This window comes from Cannabis sativa, chromosome 9, assembly GCF_029168945.1.
Source record: "Cannabis sativa cultivar Pink pepper isolate KNU-18-1 chromosome 9, ASM2916894v1, whole genome shotgun sequence".
Taxonomy (NCBI): domain Eukaryota; kingdom Viridiplantae; phylum Streptophyta; class Magnoliopsida; order Rosales; family Cannabaceae; genus Cannabis; species Cannabis sativa.
The window spans coordinates 17,205,710-17,226,101 of NC_083609.1; the positions used below are offsets into that span (position 1 = coordinate 17,205,710).

The 20,392-nt window shown below is 38.0% G+C and overlaps 1 protein-coding gene across 1 annotated transcript; it reads right to left on the reverse strand.

Moving 5' to 3' along the window:
• Positions 1-15,530: 15,530 nt before the first annotated feature.
• On the reverse strand, positions 15,531-17,538 carry LOC133031270 (uncharacterized). Its single transcript, XM_061104738.1, has 4 exons — positions 16,951-17,538; positions 16,552-16,684; positions 16,080-16,465; positions 15,531-15,986 (listed from the first exon to the last, which is right to left on the reverse strand). Exons 1-4 carry the CDS (start codon positions 17,536-17,538, stop codon positions 15,531-15,533), a joined length of 1,563 nt encoding a protein of 520 aa, XP_060960721.1.
• Between the last annotated feature and the right edge of the window lie 2,854 nt (positions 17,539-20,392).

The following is a 20,392-nucleotide window of genomic DNA, read 5'->3' on the forward strand; positions in this document are numbered from 1 at the left end:
ACGGATTTTTAAAACCCGAGTTAGGACCCTTTTTGGCCCACTGTGCTGAGAAAACGGCAGTCCGTTTTTCCCGCACTCGCAGAAAACAGACTACCGTTTTCTACAGGAACCGTGGGCATGGGCCTTTTGGTCTTCCAAACTCGGTTTTCTCTCCATAAAACCATTCCAAACCTTTTTCTAACCCCATTTCTGATTTCCTAACCCTATTTGGCAGCCTCCTACCCTCTTCTATCAACATTTCTCTTACCAAAACCTAATCCCTCTTTTCTCTTTTCAAAATCCTACCTCTCTCCAAAATCAATTATCTTCCATGGCTTCATCATCAAGACAAGGTAAGAGGACAAGAACTTCCATGCAACAAGAAGAGCTAAGGAGCAAGGCTAGGCATGAACTCTTCTCCCATGGAAAATGGGCAAGAAAATTTCAAGAGGATTTCTCAAAGAGGGACATACTCATTGGTAAGAAATGTGATTTGGATGCCCTTAACTTTATTAATTTTAGCACTCTTTTTGAAGAAATGGGTTGGGAAACTTTGATAGGAATTAACACTTATATCTATCCTAGGCTAGTGAGGGCTTTCTTTGCTTGCATTGAAATTGCTTGTGATCCTTATTGCATTAAGGGAACTCTTAAAGGAGTTAGATTTACTATCACCGTTGATTCCTTAAATGAACTCCTAAATGCCCCTAATGAAGGTCTTTTACTTGACCCTAGGCCTAGACTTAAGAATGATGCCTACTATAACCATGCCTCATTTACTAGTATAATTTGTGTAGAAGAAGATGTCCTTGACAAACCAAAACGCCATAACCTTACTCTTCAAGGAAAACTCATCCACTCCTTTATTTGCAACAATATAGTACCTAGGAAGGGCCATAAAGATAGCGTTAGTGCTCTTGACCAAATTCTCCTTATCAATATCATTGTCCAAAGTAAGAGTATAAACTTAGGCTATCTTATAATTCGAACCATCAATGAAGTGTTTAAGCCTAGACAAAAAAAGGCCTTACCCTTTGGTGCCCTTCTTAGTTACCTATTTCCTCTTCTAGGCATTCCTACCAATGATGAAACCAAAGTGCTAGAATTTAAGGATTCCGATATTTTAGGACAAATCACTATCAAGTGTATGTCCTACGAATTCGATACCGATGAAGAAAGATGGATTTACACCAAGCAAGATTCCCAAGCTCAAGGAGGGGGCCAAGCAATTCCTAGTGCTAGTGAAGAAGAAGAAGAAGAGGAAGATGAAGAAAAAGTCAATCCTCAAGCGCCTCCCATGCCTCAATTCAATATTGAAGAGGCTTTTGCTCAACTTCACACATCTCTTGACACTCAATTTCAAACTTTAAGGAATGATATCAACACCATGAGGAGTGACATGGTCCAAGGATTTGAAAATGTTCAAGATGAGATGGCACAATGGAGGGCTTACATGGATCGTTTTGGCCCTCCACCAAACTAGTTTCTTGCATATATTTTTTTTTTTTTGCATATGTGTTTTTTTTTTTATTTTGTTTTTGGTTGTGTGCAAAGGCTTCATGCCTCTTGACTTTGTGTTATTTGGTATTTTTTTATGTTTTTTTTTTTTTTTTGTGTGTGTTGAATATTATTTTGGATGATATGACTTTGTTTTTAATGCATGGGTAATGTTGCTTTGTTTTTATTTTTTTTCTATATTTTGTGAATTCCTTGCCACCCTTTTTGATGAATCAAAAGGGGGAGAAAATATCTATTGATTATTTTTTTTGGCATAACCTCAATTTTTTTTTTGTATCTAATCTTTTAATCATAAGTAAAAATTGAGGGGGAGTTTACAAATACATGCAAGGTAAAATTAAAAGGTAATTTTTTTTTTCTTGCACACATTAAGGGGGAGCTAATCCAATATACATTATTTAAATTTTTCTTTCCCTTTCAAAATAATCAAATATTTGATATCATCAAAAAGGGGGAGATTGTTAACTCAAACTTTTATATCTCCTTGTTTTGATGATTAACAAATATTTGATTATTATTTGTTATTAATGATTTGTTGATTTTGTAGCAAAATTAAAAGAGAAAATAAATAAATTGGTATTTTTACCAAACTTTTTAAAGCAACCCTAAATGGATTCAACAAGCATATCAAGAGCAAAAGATTCATCAAGAGATCAACAACTCAAGACCCTATTCAAAAGAGGTCTTCAAAAGGCCAAAGTCAAAAGTCAACCCGAAAGTCAAAGTCAAAGTCAAACTCAAGAGTCAACTCTCGGGAAAAGTCAACATGGGATTAAAAACATGCAAATCAAGCTAGGAGGCTCATCTACATCAAGACTACTCAAAATCAAATGGTATAAATTTACTTTAGTCTTGTTAAAGTGATTTGCATAGCACACAAAGTTTTATAAATTTAAATTTTGGCCCATTCACTAACTTGTGCAACAAGTTTTCTCACATGATAGTCCAAAATTTTTTTGATTGAATTTCTAAATCACATTTTGTTTAACTAAGAGAAAAAAATTGGAATTTTTGAAATCGGATAATCGAGTAAAGAGTTATGCACGTTTTAGTGCCGAAAAATGCAAGTTTTGAACCTGCCTGATTTTCGGCCTACCTATTTAAAATAGGTAGTCCGTTTTCGCAGAAAGGTAGTCCGTTTTAAAATAGGTAGTCCGTTTTTCCCAGGATTCTTTTTGAAAAATGTGCTAACGGCTATAAACGGCTAGTTTTTGTTCCTACACTATATAAACTTGTTTTTCACTCAAAAATAAATATTGGTTGAGCATTTATTTCAAATATCTAACCTATCTAAGTGAGATTAATGAGCTTCCAAGTTTGAAATCCAAACAAACACTTTTCACACACTTTGAGCCAAAATTTGATTTTATTCATCTTAAGTGTGCTTGCTTTTCACTCTAGGTTTCCATTGTATCATCATATTTCTAGAGTGATTTTAGCTTGTAATATCAAACACATTTCCATATTGTGATTGAGGTGAGGTTGGCACCGGTATTGTAAACAACCCGGTAATAGTGAGATTGGCACTTCAACAATCCGATAAAGAGGTTAATAGTCCTCGGGGGTGCGAAACTATTGTAAGAGGTTTGGAAATACCTTGGTGAAAATTTCCTGGTTGTAAGGGTTAGTCAAGCCCGTTAACTTGGCTCGATATTGGAACTCAAAGCTAGGTCCATAGCTTTGAAGACCAAGGACGTAGGTGGCATAGCTCTACCGAACCTTGTAAAAATCAAGAGTTTGCATTTTCTAATCCTTAAACTCTTTACTTTACAAGTTTAATTATTTGTCTTAATATATTGCTTGCCATACTACTTGCTTGTACTTGATTAATTGACTAATTGCATAATTTTGTGTTAAAAGTTTTAATTTACCGAAATTAGTTTAAATTTCCAATTCACCCCCCTCTTGGAAACATATCTTGGGCTAACACCTCTTTTGGTCTCCTTTGGATCTGTCCATCATCTGGTCTTCCTCTGTCGGTCGGAGGTGATAAGCTTTAAACCCTCATTTACTTTCTTCCAAATTTCCGTCGGTATTTGTACGTCTTCCTAATTTTTTCTTATTATTACTTCTTCAGGGATTGGTCCTTATTTTATCTTCCTCGCTTTTGTCGTTTGTACTTTTTATTTATTTTTGTCCTCTGGATTTCCAACTAGGCCATCTAGTGTTGGGCCTTTCTTATTTTCGTTAATTATTTGGGTTTTGAACTTTCGGGCATCTACTTTATTTGGGCCTTTGCACTTTTTATGTTTTATTGGGCCTTCATTTTTATCTGTTCATAATTTTTCCCCCCAAACACTACTCCCCTAGTTCTATTTATGCTTATGCATCACTTGAAACTGCCAAGAACTGTCTCTCTTTATATATATATGTATTTATTTATTATTATTTGTCATGTCTATGACGGTTTTGTAAGTTTTCATGTCAATTTTTTTGTCTACTTTTAATTTCAAATTCACAATTTTGTGAGAAATGGCGGTTTGCATGATTTGATCATCGTGTATTGGGAATCGTTCCTTCTTATAAATGTTCCTCTAATCTTTTAACCTCCTCCAATATTTTGGTGGCGCACTCTTGAGTATAAGATCCCCAATTTCGAAATCTAATACGTGATCCTTCTTTGATGCTCGTTTCAACTTCCTTGTATTAAATCTCACTGCTTCCAGGTATATATATATATATAAAAATTTCTTTTTGTTTCTTAATTTAATTATTTTTCCTGTCTTTTATTCTCTTTTTTTTCTTTTTCTTTTTCTCTTCTCTTGTTTATTTTTCTGCGTCTCTCTTCTTTCCTTCTCTCTCTTTTTTTTTTCTTTCTTTTTGAACAAGGAAAACTCTTAGGTGGCGTTTGGTTAGAGGTAATGAAATGGAATGGAATGGAAAGGAAACAATTTTTATTCCATTCATTTGTTTGGTTGCGTTTTAAAGTATTAGAATGGCATTCCAATGGAATGCTCTTTACACCATTTTGGTGAAATGGCTATTCCATTTTAAAAAGAAAGGAATGACCATTCCAATGTAATAAGAAAAAAAAATTAATGATTTTTTTATCAATTTTTTTATGCATTTTAAATTTTATTTCATTCCATTCCTATTCATATTCCCATTCCCATTCCTATTCCTATATTTTCATTCCTCCCAACCAAACGCCTCCTTAGTTTTTAGGAGAAAACTTTAAGGGTTCATTGAGGAGAGATATATGTCATTTTCTTTGTTTCTATTTTAAGGAAAAAAAGCGGGGTTCCATATCCTTCCTTCTGGGTTTCATTGCTCTTTTGCCATTAGTTTTGTCTTGGCATTACCCTAATCGCGACTACTTGGAGATTGTTGCTCTATCCATTTCTCAGCGTCTTTGAGTGAAAAGATGGGTTTTACCATTTGACAGGGTTCTTCTTCAATCATTTAGTTAAATTCTGAATCCCAAGCTTTTATTTTATCAATTTTATAATGGCAAATGTGGATCATCCAGGCGTTTCCTCTCAGGTTTCTGATTCTCTTTCCTCGAGTATCACTCCCATATTCGTTGAGTCTTTGCTAGTCTCTGATACCCCTTCCATGGAGGACGAGAACATTGACGATCCTGCAAACCCAAAAGTTGAGTACCTAGGCAGTGTCTCAATCGTTCCCCATTCTCGCTCTGGGGATGGTGCAAGTATCAATGCTCAAGCTGTTTCCTCCGAAAGGGTTACTCTGGTCGTCCCTCCCCTACAGAAAACCAAGCGAAAACAACCTACTCTGGGGCGCTCCTATCTAGACCATAAATAAGGTAGTCCATCAGTTTTTAACTCATTCGGAACTTGATTTCTTAGTGTCCTCTTATGGCTTTTCGTCGGGTGTCGAGGTTAGACTCCCCAAATCGCACAAGAGGGCTGACTTTCCTCAAGTCGAATGGCTATGCTTGCATTCCTATTGATTTGAGTCGAAAATTAAGCTAAGGTTGTCCATTCCTAAATTAATTAAGGAATTCCTTTCGCACTACTCCATTGCTCATGCTTAATTACTTTCTAACGTGTGGGCTATCCTTTTAGGTTTAATAGTTTTGGGCGATAAGGCTGGAGTTAAGTGGGAAGTATCGGACATTATTCATTTTTATTCGTTGATGGAGAGTGAGAAAGGGTGCTCTCATGCCAAGCCTAGAAAGAATCAGGCCATCATTACCGATTTAGAGACCTCTCATAAGGAGTGGAAAGATAAGTTCTTTTTTGCCAAAGGGCCTATTAAGTTTATTCCCGATGACCCCACTACCCCTTTCATTAGTCGGAGATGGGGAGCTCCATGTATTTTCTTCGTTCCTTTTGTCAGGATATCTTTGTGTTTTTCCCCCACTTTCTTTTGTTTTTAGTGCTTTTGCCTTTATTTGTATTGTCATTAATTAGTTCGTAGCTACTTTAACACTGACTTTCATGTGCAACTTCCATTAACAACGTAGAGACCGTTCAGAGATATTTTTACTAAGAAGGTTCGTAAGGTCACTTCCCTAGACTCAAAGTTTTGGTCGATTAAGTACCTTCTATCCAACGAAGCTCTGATCGAATCATCTGCCTGGCCTAGCAAACTCAGGATCCCATAGGTATCCCCACTCCTTATCCTTCTTATTTTATTTGACCTAATTTCATAAAAAAATGCCTTGAAGCATTTAAAACAAACAACCGAAATAGTTTTGATAGAATTTTCTAAGCATCATTCCAGCCTTGTAGAGACCTACCCTCGTCATCTGCCCAAAATGAAGTTTTCTGAGATGACTATCAAAGAAATCGAGGCCCAAACTGCCGCCCGACTGAAGAGACTCATGGCAAAGTCTCCTAAGCGTAAAAGCAAAAGTAAGAGAAGCAAAACGACAGGGCTCGAGGAGGCCAATCAGTCGGACGTTGGAATGTCATCTAAACATGACTCGGCCATTGACAAAGCCATCAAGGCACTGTTTAATGTTCCCCTAGAGACTACATCGAACGTTGGTAATGCTAGAGGGAATTCCCTAAGTTTGGTGCCGACTGAGCTCCCAAATCCTAAGGAAGTCTCCCAGCTCGAGGATCTTCCTGTAGTTGATTTGGGCCCGAGTCTGAGTTCCTTGCTGGCTTTTCCTACCCGTACTTCCTCTCTTCCCTTAGGGGCTCCGTCGTCCTCTCAGCTTGCTCTTTCTCCCTTCATGGTCCTTCCTTCAACCTGTTGGGTTTTGTGCCCTAAATAAAACCCATTACAATCTAATTAGTAATCAATTTGAGAGATTTGAAGTGATTTATGTTAACATGTATTTTTCATGCTTATGGTTTAATATATATATTTAATATATGCACAAAATCAGTTAAGTCCAGAATATATATTGATTCACAATTACAGTATTGTCAACACAGTGGAATGTGATTGTGATTATATGATTCAAAAGACTAAGTCCCTGTTTCATTAGTGTTTTGGATTTACACTGATCTGATAATCAGCGATGAAGTATACTTACACTTGGAGTAAGTGTTATGTTCTTTCCAGAATATTGGTAAAGTATACTAGTTTTGAATGTATGGAGTATGTTGGAATTTATTTTACCAGGATCTTAGATCTACTCACAAGTATATTGTTTAACACCCTAAATATGAACTTTCTAAAACGATAATTAAGCACATATAAAGTTAAGAAAACCTTACATTGGTGGCAGTGGAATAATGCCTCCTTCCATTCAGATCTCTAACCCTTGTATCCTTTCTATCGCAGAGTATTATCAAGATCTGAGCCTGAATGTCCTTCTCTTTGTGTGTGATCCTTCACAGTTTTCCTATCTATGATTGAGGTACCACTTGCTGTGTGTGGTCACTACTCTATCACTAAGGTTTCGAAATTGTGAAGAGGAAAAGAGAGAGAGGTAGGGTCGGCTATAGAGAGAGAAAGTGGAAGGCACAGTTTTTCTAAAAAAAAGCAATCTGAAGAAAACTTGTTGAAAAACTTGTTAAATTGACTGAGCCATCACTTTCTATTTATAGACAACTACTAGGTTTAGGTTAGTAATTATTTGGCATTAAAATAATGAAAATATTAATTGGAAAAAGCTAACCAAGTGGCCGGCCATAGATGTTAATGGGCCTCACTTAGATTTTGCAGTTTTCACAATTTCTATTTCTATTTTCACAAAAACACCAATTTTCAAATTGTAACCATTTAAATGCCAAAACTAATTATTTAATAACTAAAATAGATTATTAAATAATATTTTCATTTAATATAATTATTAATTAGACATATAGAGTCTCTTAATTAATAGATAAACCTAGAATCTCTTTTCTTTACAATTTCACCCCTGCTTAGTGAAAATTCATAAATTAGACATAGTCTAACTTTAGAATTATAATTGATCAATTACAAATCAATTTTTGAGTCTTACAAGCAGTATGGTCTCAACTAGAATGGGGACCATGGATCTATATGCTGAGCTTCCAATAAGTGAACCGAAAATACTAAGTAAATCCCTACTTATTAATTCCTCGTTGAATCCACTCTAAGAACTTAGAATTGCACTCTCAGACTTATATAGAGCATTCTATATGTTTCACGATATAGATATGCTATCTCATTTAACCATTGTTATAATCTTAATGTGATCAAAGATCCTCTATATAAATGATTTACATCGAGATGGGATAATTTTACCGTTTTCACCCCTCAATGTATTTGGCACCTTAAAACACTTAGCTACCTGTAAATGATGTTTTAGTGATCTATGAATTAGTCACTGAAACAAGAGCTCATCCATTTACTTCTATTTAACTAAGCTCGAAGGGAATCATCACTTGACTTCTATACACCATTAGAAGCTATAGATTCCATATTTATGTTCAGCGCTCCCACTCAATCATACTATCATGTTCCCAAAATATACGTATCACCCTGACCCAAAAGTAGGCTTAACTAATAAATCAAAGAACATGAATAGCACTCCTGAGTCGAGCCTAAGCATATAAGGATTTAGACTCTTTTAATTTAAGATCAACTACTGATATTGACTTGGAAAGATACAACGGTAAGTTTATAATATCTTAACTAAGTTCAATATTGGTCCTGTCCAATGTATACTCCATACATTCGAAGCTAGTATACTTTACCAATGTGCTGGAAAGAACATAACACTTACTCCAAGTGTAAGTACACATCATCGCTGATTATCACATCAGTGTAAACCAAAACACTGATGAAACAGGGACTTAGTCTTTTGAATCATATAATCACAATCACATTCTACTGTGTTGACAATGCTGTAATTATGAATAAATATATGTTCTGGACTTAACAGATTTTGTGCATATATTAAAACATATTAAACCATAAGCATGTAAAATTCATGCAAACATAAATCACTTCAAATTTCTTATATTGATAACTAATCAGATTGTAAAGGGTTTTATTTAGGGCACAAAACCCAACAGAGTATACATTGGACTGGACCGATATTGAACTTAGTCAAGATATTATAAACTTACCGTTGTATCTTTCCAAGTCAATATCACTAGTTGATCAGATCAAAAGAATATAAATCTTGATATGCTTAGGCTCAATCTCAGGAGTACTATTCACGTTCTTTGATTTATTAGTTAAGCCTACTTTTGGGTCAGGGTGATACGTATATTTTGGGAACATGATAGTATGACTGAGTGGGAGCGCTGAACATAAATATGGAATCTATAGCTTCTACTGGTGTATAAAAGTCAAGTGATGATTCCCTTCGAGCTTAGCTAAATAGAAGTAAATGGATGAGCTCTTATTTCAGTGACTATATCTTAGTTCACTAAAACATCATTTACAGGTAGCTAAGTGTTTTAAGGGGCCAAATACATTGAGGGGTGAAACGGTAAATTTATCCCTTCTCGGTGTAAATCATCTATATAGAGGATCTTTGATCAAATTAAGATTATAACGATGGTTAAATGAGATAGCGTATCTATATCGTGGAACATATAGAGCGCTCTATATAAGTCTGAGAGTGCAATTCCAAGTTCTAAGAGTGGATTCAACAAGGAATTAATAAGTTAGGGAATTTACTTGGTAAATTCGGTTCGACTTATTGGAAGCTCAGTAATATAGGTCCATGGTCCCCATTCTAGTTGAGACCATACTGCTTGTAAGACTCAATAATTGATTTATGTTTAATCAATTATAATTCTAAACTTAGACTATGTCTAGTTTGTGAATTTTCACTAAGTAGGGGCGAAATTGTAAAGAAAAGAAATTCTAGGTTTATTTATTAATTAAGAGACTCTATATGTCTAATTAATAATTATGTTAAATGACAATATTATTTAATAATATATTTTAGTTATTAAATAATTAGTTTTGGCATTTAAATGGTTAGAATTGGAAAATTGACGCTTTTGAGAAAATAGAAATAAAAATTGTGAAAACTGCAAAATTCCAAGTGAGGTCCATTAACACCATGGCTGGCCACTTGTTCAAGCTTTTTCCAAGTATTATTTTCATTATTTTAATGCCAAATAATTACTAACCTAAACCTAGTAGTTGCCTATAAATAGAAAGTGATGGCTCACACCAAAAGAAGAAATTATTCAGTAATTCAGGAAACTGCCTTTCAGAAAATTGAGCCACTCACTTTCTCTCTATAGCCGACCTCTCTCTCTCTCTCTCTCTCTCTCTCTCTCTCTCTCTCTCTCTCTCTCTCTCTCTCTCTCTCTCTCTCTCTCTTTTCCTCTTCCAATTTCGAAATACCCTAGTGATAGAGTAGTGCCCACACACAGCAAGTGGTACCTCAATCATAGTCTGGAAGATCGTGAAGAATCCAAATTAAAGAGAAGGACATTCGGACTCAAATCTTGATAATACTCTGCGACAGAAAGGATACAAGGGTTAGAGATCTGAGTGGAAGGAGACATATTATTCCGCTGCAACCAATGTAAGGTTTCCTTAACTTTATATGTGTTTATTATCGTTTTAGAAAGTTCATATTAGGATGTTAAATAACATACTTGTGAGTAGATCTAAGATCCTGGTCAAATAAATTCCAACACAACCTTCCCTAGCAGTTGAGGTTCCCCATCCTTAGCTATCCACCCCCAGGGTTCAAGCCGAGTGGGATGAAATTCCTGCTTTCTATATTTAGAAAGATGACCCTTTCGAGGAGTCTGCTGAAAACTATGTCAAGTCCTTGTTAGAGGCCATTAGAAAGCATGATGATGACTTTTACATTTCTAAGGGGCGAGATTCAACTTTGATGGACAATTTTATTTCGAAAATCAAGGTGTTTATCCAAATCTATTTATTATTTTGCATGTCTCTTTAAAGTATTTTACCAGTTTGATCAGAACTATTAAACATATTTTATCAGACGGCTTTGAGGTGTGCCCATGCTATGAAATTTTCTCCACGGACGAATAAGGAGAAGGAGAGTCTGGCTAAGGGTTATTCCCGTTACAAGAAGAGTTACGAGACAGCTAATGCTACAAAGAAGGCCGCTATCTCCAAAGTTAATGCCCTAAAAGTTGATAATAAGTTGTTGAAGAGTAAGATCGACAATTTTGACTGAGAAAAGAAGAGTTGGGATCTTACTCGCTTAGTCATGGAGTCTGAGAAACAAACTCTAAGTGATAAGGTTGCTTCGCTCAAGACTAATCTATTTGAGATGACATTGGAGAAAGATGCCTTGACTCAAGAGCGTAATACTCTCCTTTCTACTAATGAGGCAGTGAAGTCTGAGATTTCCTCCTTAAACGACAAATTATTCGAGGCAGCAAAGATGACGGACCAGGCAAAGAAGGCTATGGTGGATGAGAAGAGTTCTTTGTTTCAAGAGATCAAGGTTCTGACCAAGCAGGTTAAGAAGGCATTCCTTAGTGGAAGTTATCAATCGGCTTTTAAACTCTACTCTGAGTTTAAGGAGGGTAAGTTTGCTTCATGGGATTTGGAGGGGTTCTTCAAAAGGTATGTCGAGTTAAAGAGAGATGAGAATCTCGTGGATACTTCTTCTGACTCGGACGGGCTAGATATGATGAAGATGCCGACGATGGTTGAAAACTACCCTCTTGAGGAGAAAGCTCTTTTTTTTAGCAAGGGATACACTATTTAAGACAATCATGTTTTTATTTTATGGTTTGTAAGGATTATTATTTAGGCTAATGCCTTAATTTGTTTTGCTTGTGTTATTATTATTTTTATTTTTACGTGGATGATCATTTCTCAAGGTAGTTTGACACTTGGTAGTGTTTATTAAATGACATTTAATGCCTTGGTGACCGGTGGCTTCACCTTTCCACCTTCCTTTTCTTAGGTTTATTTAAACGTGCATTTTCCTTCACTATTCTTGTTAAAACTTCAGTCTTTCTATCCTCGTTTCTTAAAACTTCTTTTCCCTTCTCTTTTTCTTTTGTGAAGATGTCAAACCATCCAAGCTCTCCCTTTCTTAAATCTTTTAGTGGGGATGAAATCCATTATGATGTTGGGGATTGATCCCCTACTTGCCCTGAGACTTTTTCATATTGCAACCAGCCTAATGGTGAGGCCATTGTTGGAAGGATGATGCGGGCTTATCGTGCTAGGCGTAATGACGCATCTTCATCATTTGATGAGGAATGGCTTCAAAATTTCTTTGAGAACAAAAGGCAAAATTTCCCTTCTACTACTCGTGTCCCTCCTGAATTTCATGCCCTCTGATTGCTTGCCAAGCGTCGTCGCGATTATTGTCGACTACGAGCTAGGAACCGTCATGAATGGGATGAAGATTTGGAACATGAACGCCTAGCAAATGAAAGGTGGATGGAAGAGTGCCTGAGGGATGGTGGTTCCTTTTATCCTCCTGGTTTTCCTATGGGCTGCCATCGGTGTATGAAGAGGGTAGTGAAGGGGTCTATTGTAATCCCAGGCTCTTTATGTATTTTGTGTTGGCATCATCCTAATCGAGAGTATTTATAATTCTAAGTTTTTTTTGTAATAGCTCTATCCTTAGTTTTCTTAAGCACGATTCTCTTTTTATTTGGTCTTTCTTGCATTGTGTACGTATTCTACTTTAATTTTAAATCTCGTGTGGTGTTACGTATTTTGCTTTAAATTTTACTGCTTAGTGCTCTCTTCATTAATGGAACCTTTGATCTTCCCTTATAAATGCCCTTTCGTTTTTACTATCATTATTACTGTTATTATTTTTTGCACATTTTTGTTTTTTTCACTTACCCTTATTAAAAACGGAAAAGACACCTCGAAAATTGGAAAGACATATATACTCTTAGAGCATTTCGAGATTCGGGGTATGTTTAATTGGTTGACACGTGTCTTGGTCTTGATTACTTAAGGGCTCTTCGTGTTCAACCTCGTGGCATCCTTTCTTAATGCATGTTGGCTCTTGTTTTTGGCTATAAATATGTTTTGAACCTTGCCAATTTTTTCTAAAATTTCTTCAAAAGCTTTCTTTGGATTTTTACTCAAGTACTAATTTTTCAAGGTACACTTTATTCTAAAACATGGCTTTTTTATTAAAGGACCAAGTGCCTCACTCAAAAGATCATCCTTCCTTTTTTAATATATTTTCAGACTTGCAGCCTCTAGACCCTGCATTTTCATCTTTAAACCCTTTCTCAAGTTTTCGTGATTTCGAACTAGTCCCTATTCCCCCATCGCCTTTCTCAGAGGTTTGCAGTTATCCTTATTTTGAGCATGTTTCTTTTGGCTTGGGAACTTGTGCTTCTTCTCGCGTCAAACCTGCGCCACCTTTAGCATTGTGTCCATTTGCAGTTTTTCCTCTCGTTTTGGCCCCTATCGAAGAGGTGAAAGAAGGCCCTGAAGCGTCGGAGCAAAGTTCAACTCAAACGACAATAGCCTATTATCCGGAGTTCAATGCTGCTGCTCACTCTGAGGATATCAAAGAGGTCAATGACTTGGCTGATGATTCTTTGTCGACGCTCAACCCCGAAGCCTCAACCCACCCAGCCCCCTCTCTCTCTTCGTCTCTCTCGGACCCGAAGCCTCAACCCACCCAGCCCCCTCTCTCAGTCGCGAAGCCTCAACCCTGAGAACTCGAAGCCTCAACCCCGAAGCCTCAACCGACGATGACGGTGCACGGCGCAGCGGCCCCCATAGCCCCCCTCTCTCTGTGCACCAGCCCCTCTCTCTCTGTCTCTCTCAAACTGAAAAAAAAAACTCCAGTGGTCCGATGGTCGGACCATGGGGTCCGACCAATCGGACCCCATGGTTCGACCATCGGACCCAACCCTTCTCTCTTTGTCTCAAACTGAAATAAAACTCAAGTGGTCCGATGGTCGGACCAGGGGTCCGATCCCATCGGACCCGTGGTCCGACCATCAGAACACTTGAGTTTTTTTTTTCAGTTTGAGAGAGACAAAGAGAGAGAGGGGGCTGGGTGGGTTGAGGCTTCGGGGTTGAGCGTCGACGGAGCTGGGTGGCTGTGAGAGGGATGGGTTGAGCCTCGATTGAAATTTTTTTGGCTGTGAGAGATGGGTATCGTGGGGGAGGGTTCGGCTGAGCAAGAGGAAGAGAGATGATGATTGTTTGAAATGTGAGGGTAGTTTAGGAAAATTAGAAAAGTTGTCATATATGATCAATTTTAATAACTATCCATTTAGGGGAAAAATTAAATGTATTTTAAGTATAGACTTTCAAATTTCCCTTTTGTATAGGCATGGTGTTTATCCCGCTACCACTCCCCTAGTTTTTTGAATAGAGTTTATACTTTGTTCAAAAACTTCGAATATATTGTAAGGGGAGGGTGATATTTTGATAATGTAATTGACTGTTATCTTTTCAATGGATTTTTATGTTTTCGTCCTTATTTTTTGATTTTATTAGGTATTGTTGTGAATTTTCTAGATATTCGCAAATCTTTATTCTTGTGCTGTCTTACTCTGTGGAGGCCACTTGTTCTTTGATCATACTTTCGTCATTGATTTTCATTTCATACCGTCTTATTTTTGTGAATGCAATTTGTTCAGTTTCTTGCCTTTTGCCTTTCGTGAAAGGTCTTGAATACACTTGGTTCAAATTAATCCTCCCATTCCATTATTTATAATCTTTCTTTCTTTCTTGCATACAAAGTAACACATAATTCTAGTTATATTAATTGTACATAAAACTTCTTAAGATACCTTGCATTCTAGCCTCTTGTTATCTCGGCTCCATCCATAGTAGCTAATTTGTATGCTCCTTTCCCGTCGATCCCACTATGCGGTACGGGCCTTCACAGTTGATAGATAACTTTCCTGCCCGGGATTCCTCAGTATTCTGGAAGAATTTTTTGAGGACTAATTCCCCTAGGAGAAATTTCCTGAGCTTAACTTTTTTGTTATATTGTCTTGCCACTGCTGGGTAATGGTTCTGCATTCGAGATAAGGCGCATTCCCCTTTTCCTTCTACGTCATCGGCTGCCTGCAATAGCAGGAAAGTGTTCTCTTCGTTGCTTAACTTGGTTCGTGAAGTGGGCACTTGTATTTCCATGATGACTGCCTCCATTCCATATACTAATAAATATGGGGTTTCCCTGGTGCTAGTGTGGGGCGTCGTCCGATTGGCCCATAATACTCCAGGCAGCTCTTTGGCCCATCTCCCGTTAGGTTTCTCAAGTCATTTCTTGATGTTGTTTATGATGACCTTATTTGATGACTCAACTTGTCCATTGCTCTGTGGGTAACATGGTGTTGAGAATACAAGATTGATTTTACATTGCTCGCAGAAGTTTATGAACTTGTGGCTAATGAATTGGGACCCATCAGCTCCAATTTCTTGAGACAACCCAAATCTGCACATTATGTTTCTCCAAACAAATCTCTCCACGTATCTATCCTTGACTTGGGCGAAGGAGTCAGCCTCAATCCATTTTGAAAAATAATCCGTGAGAGCTAACGTGAATTTCTTCTGAGCTTGCGCCGTTGGCAGGGGGCCTACTATATCCATCTCCTATTTCATGAACGACCACGAACTTCACACTGTCATCAACTCTGATGGGGGCCCAATATGGATGGGGCATGTTTCTGACATTTCTCACATTTCCTAGAGTAATTTGCTAAGTCTTCCTGGATCGTCGGCCAACAGTAACATTGTCTTTAGATTCGTTGCGCTGTTACTCGTCCTCCAAAATGACTGCTGCACTCACCTTCATGTACTTTCGTTAGAATTAGTTCTCCCTCCATATTTCCTACGCATTTCAAGTAAGGCCCATGGTAAGATCTTCTGTACAATTGGTCTTGCAGTAGTGTGTACCTTGAGGCCCTTAACACAATTTTTCTAGCCTCTTTTAAGTCTAGTGGTAATTTATCGTCTCTTAAGTATTCCAAGATCGGATGCCTCAAGTCCCTCAATGGCTTCGTCGGTGTTGCTACACATTGAACTTCCTCTTCCAACATGATGCTAGGTTTTGTAATAAAGTCAAACAAAATTGTTTTTGTAATTTGGAGAGGAGAGGAAGATCCTAGACTTGCCAAAGCGTCAGTATGCATGTTTGCCTCTCGAGGCATCTGACTAATCTGGTAATATTCAAAGGTTGATGCCAATTTCTTGACCTGAGCCAAATAGTTGAACATTTTTGGCTCCTTAGCCTCAAAATCCCCCCAAACCTGCTAGACTATTAATTGAGAAATTGATTAGACTAGTACTCTGCCGGCTCCCATTTCTCTAACTAATTTTATCCCATGAATAAAGGCCTCATATTCAGCGTCATTGTCGGTAGCCCAGAATCCTAGCTTTATCGATTGTTCCAGCATTTCCCCTTCTGGTGATAAGAGTACTATTCCTAGCCCGCTACCCCTGATGTTTGATGACCCATCTACTTTCAACAACCAATCACTTTTATCGAAATCTCCTTCGTAGGGAATTTGTTCTGGCATTATCTCGACCAAGAAGTCTTCCAATGCCTGTCCTTTAATTGTAATTTGGGAGAGGTATTGTATATCAAATTCACTTAGTTCTACTGCCCATTTCATCAACCTCCCAGATATCTCTGGTTTATGAAGTACCTTTTTTAATGGGAACAATGTCATTACTGCAATCGTGTGGCACTAAACGTATGGTCAGAGTTTTCTTGCTGAGATAATCAGGGCCAAAGCCAGTTTCTCGATTACTAGATACCTGCCTTCTGCTCCTGAGAAGGTCTTGCTGGTGTAGTATATCGGTAACTGTGCTTTTCCTTGCTCTTGGACCAATACGGAGCTAGCCGCGTGCCGGGATAGGGAGAGGTAGAGAAGAAGAGTCTCCCCTGGTTCTGGTTTTGACAAGATTAGGGGAGTAGTCAGATATCTTTTTCAGAGTTTCCAGGGCAAGTTGGCACTTATCGCCCTAATTGAACTTGTAGTTTCCCTTAAGCAAGTCGTAAAACGGTAGGCATTTATCAGAAAGCTTTGAGATGAAGTTGCTCAGTGCAGCTATTTTTCCAATTAGTTTCTGTATATCCTTCACGTTCTGAGGTTGTCTTGTTGCCTAAAAAGGCTCTATTTGATCTGGATTCACTTACACTCCCCAACGGGTTACCAAGTGGCCTAAGAACTTTCCTGAGCTGACAGGAAAAGCGTATTTGGCCGGGTTAAGCCTCATTGAATGGACAAGGAGGATTTGGAAGCATTCCCAGAGGTGATCAACGTGCTCTAATCCGTCTTTAGACTTTCCCAGCATGTCGTCGATATAAGCTTCCATGGTTAAACCCAATTGCTGAGAGAACATTTTATTCACCATCCGCTGATAAGTTTCCCTGGAGTTCTTGAGCCCAAAGTGAATTACCTTATAACAATACGCTCCTCTCTCAGTGATGAAATATGTCTTCTCCCTATTGAGAGGATGCATCATTATTCGGTTGTCCCCAGAGAAGGCATCCATGAAACTCATCAATTCATGCCCAACGGTAGCGTCGATTATCATATCAATATGCGGTAGAGGGAAATTGTCCTTTGGGCAGGCTTTGTTTAAGTTGGTAAAGTCTATGCACACTCTCCATTTTCCATTCTTTTTTAGCACTACTACCAGGTTGGCGAGCCACGTGGGGTATTGTACTTCCTCAATGGTATCATTTTCCAGCATTTTCTCGACTTCATCATTCACAGCATTGTTTTGATCTGTTCCCATCTTTCTTCTTTTTTTCTTGACTGGGATATAATTTGGATTCACATTTAATTTGTGGGTAATCACACCTAGGTCTATTTCGAACATATCTGAGTGTTCCCATGCGAAAACCTGAATATATTCGTTTTAAAAATTTACGATCTGGTCCTTCCAGTTCCTTGTAAGTCCCATGCCAATGTAGGTAGTCTTGGTTGGGTCTGTCAGGTGGATGGGTACCTCCTGTAACTCCTCGACTGTGGGGTGTTGCTTTTAGGCTGGGGTCGAGGAGTTAATTAATTATTATAACTTGTTTTTACTTCTCAGGGACGAGGTGTAACACTCGCGGCCCCCCAACTGATCTCTTCGTATTTCTCTTACATCTCCTTTGCATCGGAACTTGATCACCTGATGGTAAGATGATGCGACCGCCTTCATTGCATGGATCCATGGTCGGCCGAGGATGGCATTATATGCTGAGGGACAATCCACAATCAAGAATCTGATCGACTTGTTTACTCCATTAGCATAGACTGGCAGTTGGACAAAACTTTGAGCGACGGTGCTTTCTCCTAAAAATCCCACCAGAGTAACTTGTGTTTCTTAGGCCTTTAAATCTTCAATTTCCATTTCCTTCAAAACCGCAACAAATAGGATATTGGGAGAGCTTCCCGTGTCTACAAGCATTTGTTTCATACGAACGTGGGCCACATCTATAGTAATCAAGGCATTATCATGAGGATGTTCTAGTTCAAAAGCCTCCCCTTGATTGAACAATATCTGCACATCGGGTCCTTCGTTATCAATTACTGTTATTGCTTTGATGGAGTGGATCCGACAAGAGTGAGCCAATGAGGCTCGAATTGAATTTCCACTTAGGTCCGATACTTCTGAGATCACGTTCACAATCTTCTTGATATATGGAAGGAGGGATTGGTCCTGATTCTTATCATGTCCTTGCTGAACATGCAGCATTGAATCCATAGATAGACAATCTTGGAAGAACCCTTCTTTAACTAGCCTGTTAACCTCGATCTTCAATTGCCTGCATTCATAGGTTGCATGGCCATGCTCCCCATGAAAGGCACAATATCAGCTTCTATCTCTTTTATCGGGATCGATAGTCATTTTGGCGAGCCACCTTGTTTCTTTCATTCCCCTTAGCATTAACTCAGTTAGCGTGATGGTCATTCGGGGTAGCTCCTCATGAAATAGAAAAAGCACGACAAGTATGTCTCGTTTTATTTAATATACACCGAGTTGAATGATACTCATGAAAATATATTTATCGCAAATGAGAACAGGATTGCATTTTGCAAGTCTGAGTCCATGAGGCATGCGAGACATAAGCGAGACTCAACCGAAGAATGTTGACAACTGAAAGACGAGATAAAGAGTCTAATCTCGCGTGGATATCTTAGACAATATGTAAGACATCAAGGAAACAAGAAAAACTAGCCCAACAACCCTAATAACCCATATAATAAGAGAATACAACCTCCTCCTATTGAGGCCGAGGATATACTAGTCATTTCAGGAGGGCCACATCTCGCTAGAAACAGTAATAATGCCCAGATAAGATATATCAATGAAATAAAGAATGGACAGTCGGTGTTTGCTCCAGAACCACTGAAAAGAGCAAAATTAGATGAACCTCTGATTATCTTCTTGGAGGAAGACACAAAACATGTGCAGTATCCCCATGTTGATCCTCTCGTCGTTACAGTTCAGCTCGCCAACAAAAGAGTGAAGAGAGTATTGGTGGACAAAGGGAGCTCGGTCAACATCCTTTACAGAGATACATTAAAGAAAATGGGGTTACAGGATGCGAGGTTGAAGCCTTGCATGGTAAGCTTATGTGGACTCACAAGTGATAGTGTCGCCAGCTAAGGCATCATTGAACTTCCATTAACTATAGGAGAGCCACTTTTATCAACTAGGGGTGTTAATCAAACTGCTCAAACCATCCGCACCGCACCGCACAACAAAAAAATACGATTTGAAATTCTTTGTGGTGCGGTCGCGGTTTGAATTTTTCCTAAATCGGCAGTGCGGTGTAGTTTGCGATTTTGAATTGTTAATATGCGGTTCAAACCGCACCGCACCGCATAATATAAAAATACCAATTTTTATATTTATTTAGGTCCAATATGTGAAGGCCCAACCTAAGCCCACTCATTATTGTATTGTGTAAACTTGAAACTTTTTTTTCGTATTTATTTTCAAGCCTTATTGTATTTTTGACAAGTGTTGCTCAAGTTTTGTTGTATTTGTGACATTTTAATTATTTAGTGATGGTCTAAACCGTAAAAACTGCATAAACCACACCGCACCGCACCATTTTTTGTAGTGCGATTTTTGCGGTTTTTTAGTTTCGTGGTGCGGGTGCAGCTTAGGAAATTGAAAAAACTGCATGTGCGGATTGGTTTGAAAAAATAGGCCAAAACCAGCACCACCCACTGTTGGGTTTTATGCCCTAAATAAAACTCATTTCAATATAATCAGATTTACTTATTAATATAGATCAAAAATAACATTTAATGTTGCATGGTTCACATGATTTATTTCATGATTATATGTACATAATATATAAATTCATCTGAAACCCTTTTCACATACTTGATCCTGTTTATTGTGCTGTCAACACATTGGAAAGTAAACATGACTATGTGAATAAAGTTTCCAAGATTTATCAGACATAGGGTTTTACTGATATGATAATCTACAACAGAGTTTACTTGCATTTGGAGAAGTGCTATGTTCTTTCCAGAGCATTGGTTAAAGTAAAGCTCAGGTTGGATGCATGGAGTATGCATCGGAAGGGACCGATATTGAACTTTGACTTAGATTTATTAAACTTACCGTAATATCTATTCAAGTC